General features: G+C 27.0%; 2 protein-coding genes across 3 annotated transcripts in view; both read left to right on the forward strand.

Annotated features, from left to right (window-relative positions):
- Positions 1-5,873, forward strand: part of LOC100166279 — a 129,356-nt gene that overhangs the window by 51,879 nt on the left and 71,604 nt on the right. The window lies entirely within an intron of this gene.
- On the forward strand, positions 3,759-5,825 carry LOC103307774. Of its 2 annotated transcripts, XM_029486840.1 has the most exons (3): positions 3,759-4,090; positions 5,104-5,494; positions 5,562-5,825. In XM_029486840.1, coding segments are annotated over exons 1-3 (633 nt in total). In that variant the 5' UTR covers positions 3,759-4,089; the 3' UTR covers positions 5,803-5,825. The 2 variants fall into 2 exon arrangements, with proteins under 2 accessions (XP_029342700.1, XP_029342699.1); XM_029486839.1 differs by lacking the exon at positions 3,759-4,090 and having other exon boundaries at positions 5,031-5,494.

A 5,873-nucleotide genomic window follows, 5' to 3' on the forward strand; every position in this document is an offset into this window, starting at 1 on the left:
TCGCAAGTTAGCGACCCATGTATTAATGCTGACTGATAGTAAAACTTACCTATTTTAAGAATATATTTTACTTTATTTCACCCTTATATCTTCATTTTTAAAATAAATATAAATTTTTGTTATCGGTTGAAGACTTGATACACCATTTACATTAGATATAGGTGTACCTATATATTTTTATAACATTTTTAAATAAATAAAATATATTTTTATTAATTAAGGTGAATGGGCTTTGTTTCAAAATGAAAATTTGTTGTTGCACAATAATGGTACTGACGCAGAAGAAAGAATTTTAGTTTTTGGTACAGATAACAAATTACAATTCCCATACATAGTTAACGCTGATATTTGGTTCTTATAGATGGCAATTTCAAATTAGCTCCAAAACCATTTCTACAGCTGTACAGTGTACATCATACGAATAGAATTGAATAGTGTTTCGTCTTTATTAATTTTAATGCAGAATAAAACAAGATCGTCTTACGAAAGTATGTTTTCTATAATACTGAACATTTGTTAATATCGAGATTTATACCCCGACCCAACGTTTTTGAAAATTCATTTTGAAATGGCTGTGATTAAAACTGCAAAAAATATTTTAGGTGAACATATAAATATCCGTGGTTGTTTTTATAATATTTTTTTTTTATTCTGTCATCTAACTTAATGGTATAGAAATGTATAAGATGTTTTTTAATAATATTAATACCTAACTAAGATTCAATGAGATATTTGTTTTTATAATTTTATAATTATTAGCTATTATTTTTGTTTTATCTGTTTTGCATTTAGTAGTTACCTATTATATGATTACATAATTATTAGATATTATCTTTAGAATACAGACTTTTTAGCCCCAAGACCTTTTTTCCCCGAGACTTTTTTTCCTACCATCCCAACTTTTATCATTAACGCATTTTGTATATTATATAATGAATATAAAATATCTAAAAATATTATAGCTTATAATATAATATATGAATTTTGAATACCTAGTGAATATTTTCGTTATAATAGATATTTTCCTGGTACACCATAACTCCTTATTAATTTGTGATATATCCATCGGCATAAAATATGTATATATTTCAGGTAGATAGTCTAAAAAAAAATCGTCACAATTGACGAAAGCCGTATTTTTTTTTAAGGTTTTTATATTTAAAATCATTAGATAACGAAATACCATTTTATTAATAATAGCTGATGTAAACTCTACTCTCTGCAGCTGCAGTCTCCAATCACCATACGGGTGACAACAGACAGCCGACTGCAGGTGAACTGATAGGAACAACAAAGACCTCCGCCGTCGAGACAGCTAGCCAAGGGTCAACCTTATCCTACTGCAAGACTATGTTCTACGAAAAACCTTTTTTTATTTTTTATCAAAAGTCACAATTGCTTGGAAATAAATATAGGTAGGTATATGGTGTTTAATCTTTTTAGAATACCACTAAAATAGTGTCCTTTAACTTTATTGTTACCTATGTCTCATAATATGTCTGTGTATATAATAATCAATAAAATTCGCCATGCCATGGTCCGATAACAAATTACGATTTAGCAAAAGGTATTTCATAAAAATGTGTACCTAATACCTATACGATTTTAATTTGTATTTTAAAACTCATACTTTTCTTATCGTTTAAAACCAAAAATATTTTTAGATTCTGAATCAATCGTTCGAATTTTGAATGAATGTATTGATTATACAATGATGTGTAGGCAGGTATTGTATTGGCCGTTACGTAGGGTCGAATCTAGATTCTAGAATTATGTGACCACGGGCTTAAGGGTTTCAAAAGAAAAAAAAATCAGACAGAACTAAAACATATAACGGGAATATTTACACAACAAACAAAAATCCCCGGAATAAAAATCCACCAATAATGCCTAAATATAAAAAAGCAGGTAAGTGGATGTCGCTCTGCTGTACAGTAGATTACAAGTGGGTCATTGTATAATGGTTGTATTAGATTTGAATTCAATGATATAATATCATTGTACGTATTAGAAAAACGATTCTGAGGGGAGACGATTTGTCAGTCTGTATATTTTATATTTTGTTATTATTTATTTTATCATGTAAGTTTTTTTTTTTTTATTTTTTTTATTTGAGTTAAACAATCTATACAAATTATGTATAATAAGCTTAAGTGTTAACAAATTAAGATTACAGCCAGAAAAATATGAAGGATCATGTAAGTTGAATTAATATTAAAATATTATAATTTTTAATTCGCTTCTATGGTGATTATACAAAGCGTTAGAAATTAAAAGCCCATTTTTAGCGTTTTTTCGTAATTTTTAGGTGGTTTTTCCCGTGGCATTAAATAACTATTTTAATTATATTATATTATACGTTTTCCAGCGATATTTCCTCCGGAAACTTGGAATGTTCACCGAACAACACTTGAAAATAACCACCGAACTAATAACGTTTGTGAATCATGGAACAATCGATTTTGCCATTTAGTTGGAGGAAAACACCCATCGATTTGGACGTTAATAACCAAAATAAAAAATGAATTGTTGGCAGACCGTGCAAAATTTGCTCTACAAAACATTGGAGACTCCAAAACAAAAAGTTCAAAATCAAAAACCGTTCAAAAAAGATTAAAAACCTTATGCGAACGGTTAAATACTAACCAAATTGAAGTGGATACATTAAAAAAAAAAAATTTATTTCAATTTAAGAAAAAGATTATAAGATGGATACCTACCTATTAATATTATTGACCAATGTATTACAAATGTATACTTTATTAACAAATTATTATATTATATTATTGAAATTGACAAATTGACAAATTGTATTGTATCCCACATTTATGGTGAGTATTTTTTATTTATATATTATTGTATTACAAATGTATACTTTATTAACAAATTATTATATTATATTATTGAAATTAACAAATTGTATTGTATTCCACATTTATGGTGAGTAGATATTTTTAATTTATATATTATTGACATTGTATTACAAATTTATACTTTATTATATTCATACTAACAAATCATTTTTATTATAGGGTTATTTTTTCGAGGGGTTATTTTTTCCGGGGTTATTTTTTAGGCAAATCAGGTACTGATCAGGTATCAGGTATCTGATACACAAAAATATAAAATCATTTATATTGAAATAAAATCATCAATAACTCAGATACAAAAAACACCGAATCCACTGTTTGTATGTAAATACACAGTCCTGTAAAGAATACTTTTAAAAAGTACTTGAGTAAATACTCAAATACATTTTTTTTTAAGTATTTAAGATACTACTCAATTACTTTAATTGTAAAGTATTTCAAATACTACTCAAATACTTTGAAAAAGTATTTGGAATACTTTTCAAATACTTTTGGTTTTTAAAGTGGGTTTCTAATTATCGTAATATAAACACATAGGAAGTAGGTAATCTAATAGTTATCTAGTAATAGTTTTAAAGGGAATATTGTTATTCAATATTCAATAACTTTTTTTAGAAATCTGGTTTTCACAAACCTTTGGACTTCGGCAAACACAGAAATACAGAATATTAAATAAAACTATTATTCTATTATTGTAGTTGACAATAATATTTTTCCAACCAATTATTTCGAATAAAAATAAAATGTTCGAAATAAAAAAACCAAAGTATTCAATACCAAAAAGTATTTAATACAAAAAAAAAGTATTTAAAATACCATTCAAAATACTTCATGCTGAAAGTATTTAAAAAGTTATTCAATACTTAAAAAAGTATTTGAATACTTTTACTCAAATACTTTACAGGACTGTAAATACATTATACTATATAGTAATGTAAAAAGGGACGCAGGTGTACAGTAACTGCTACCTACCTACCTATTGTATGCTAAAGTGGTTTTTTGAGAGGGAGTATTGGACACAGACAACCTGTGGACCAGAAGATCAAGCGATCAACCACCAAACCGTGTTCTGACGTCGCAGTGAAACGACCGCACTTGTCCAGACATTTTACAAGTTACGATTCGTACGTCTTTTGCATTCAATTGACCGACACATTTTTTACTACCTAAAACTACCAATTGTCGTGATACCGATATATTAGCTGAATATATTTTAAACAGTAAGTGTTGATATTTTATTATTTTATAATCCATATAATAATGTAAGTACCGGGCTTACCGCCACCGAAAATTTTAATTTAATTCTTTATTAATATATTATTTTATATAGGTACCTATTCATGTTTTGAAAATGTTTGTAGATATATGTTACATAATATTATACATTTATACATATAAAATAATTTTCACGTCATACCTAATTTATTTCCTTGTTGAACATACTTCCAACTGGTATCTATTGAATAATTAAGCATATAAATATTTTAAATCTTTTTTGAAAAAATAGTAATTTTATACACATTAAAAATTAAATGAAAATGTATCAATGTATGAATTTTTCGGTTCAAAATACTTAAGAAAATTAATTCGAATAAAATTTTCCACTGAATTAAAATTAGATTAGTATTATGATTTTAAAGGTAGGTATGTCAGCTCACTGATTGATTTCTTTCTCTGGCCCACACGCAACATAGACAAAATTAATTAAAAATTTTTATTTATGTTTTTGAGTAATCTTACGGTAAAATTACCCATTGTAAAAATGATGGGAAATAATATTTTTGAGGGTTGAATTTGTGTAAGTGTAGTCTCAACATTTTTTTTAAAGGTATTCATTTAAATATACAGTTTTATTTATTAGTCTAATATAAAGTCAAATAATAAAAAATAATACAGATTTGTCAAATCATCAAAATTATTATTTTCTTTAATTTTTGTAATAGGTTTAATTTACTCTAAGATTTCTCAAAAATCATTATAAATTAACAATTTTTTGTGAATGTATTAATTTATGTGGGACTGAGACATAAAACAAATATTGTGCTGACATCCTCTTGGGAAATGTAGGTAATTTAATAAATACGAAAATATACAATTTCATTATTGTATGTCTTGAATAATTGTTATATTTAGGTGCCTACATTAGTACTTTATAGTACTTATAATATTACTTCCATTAAAAAAATATTTTCAATGATTTTCTTAATTCTTAATGTTGTTTTTATTTTTATAGTGGATGAAATGAAACAACTAGCAGAAGCATTAATGCAGTGTAAATCATTCAAAGAGCGACAAGAACGTCTGAGTGAATCTCTCGATCATCTGTCATTTAACTATCCTGATCTATACATAATGTTGTACAGAGAGATGAAAAAAAGAGAACTACATTCTAATGATCCAAGTAAAATTACTAAATGGTTAAATAATCCATCATCAAAATCATTTGTAAAACTTCATGAAGCATTGATGTTGGTAAAAAATAACAACATAATGGCCAAAGAGGAGTATATGTACAATTTAAGACTTATGCTAAACGAAACAATTGAAAATGGTACCAACATTGAGATAGCAGTGAAAATATGTCATTTGATTGAAAAATCACCAAACTTAACCATCATTCACGAGTTAGTTTAAACTTTGATTTTTTCATTACATTTTTTCAACTATTAACACTATTTTATTCATTTTTAGGAATTTGAAACATCTAATTCTCCAAGTAAATCAACTGAACAACAGTCAACGCCACATGCCAGCAGAAACCTCGACAGGAAACTTTTGGCCAAATTATTTTAGACCCCCACAAATTGATCCTTTTCAACAATTTAATATTCGGCCTGCTCAACAGCTGAATACCCCTGTTTGGCCAAACATTCCGCAACCGACAAATTTAATATCAGCTCCAGGTCAACCACACTTTAGAAGTAAGAATTAATCATTGACCAAGCTGCACACAACAATATTTAACTATGATGTACAATTTGTTTTTTAGTGGAATTGTTTTGG

Source organism: Acyrthosiphon pisum, chromosome A1 (genome assembly GCF_005508785.2).
Source record: "Acyrthosiphon pisum isolate AL4f chromosome A1, pea_aphid_22Mar2018_4r6ur, whole genome shotgun sequence".
NCBI lineage: Eukaryota > Metazoa > Arthropoda > Insecta > Hemiptera > Aphididae > Acyrthosiphon > Acyrthosiphon pisum.

Excerpts from the sequence above, each read along its gene's own strand:
- LOC103307774 (XM_029486839.1), top strand. The coding sequence starts at position 5,064 with ATGATTTTCTTAATTCTTAATGTTGTTTTTATTTTTATAGTGGATGAA. Across the intron at positions 5,495-5,561 it reads AACTTAACCATCATTCACGA|GAATTTGAAACATCTAATTC; the intron begins GTTAGTTTAAAC and ends ATTCATTTTTAG.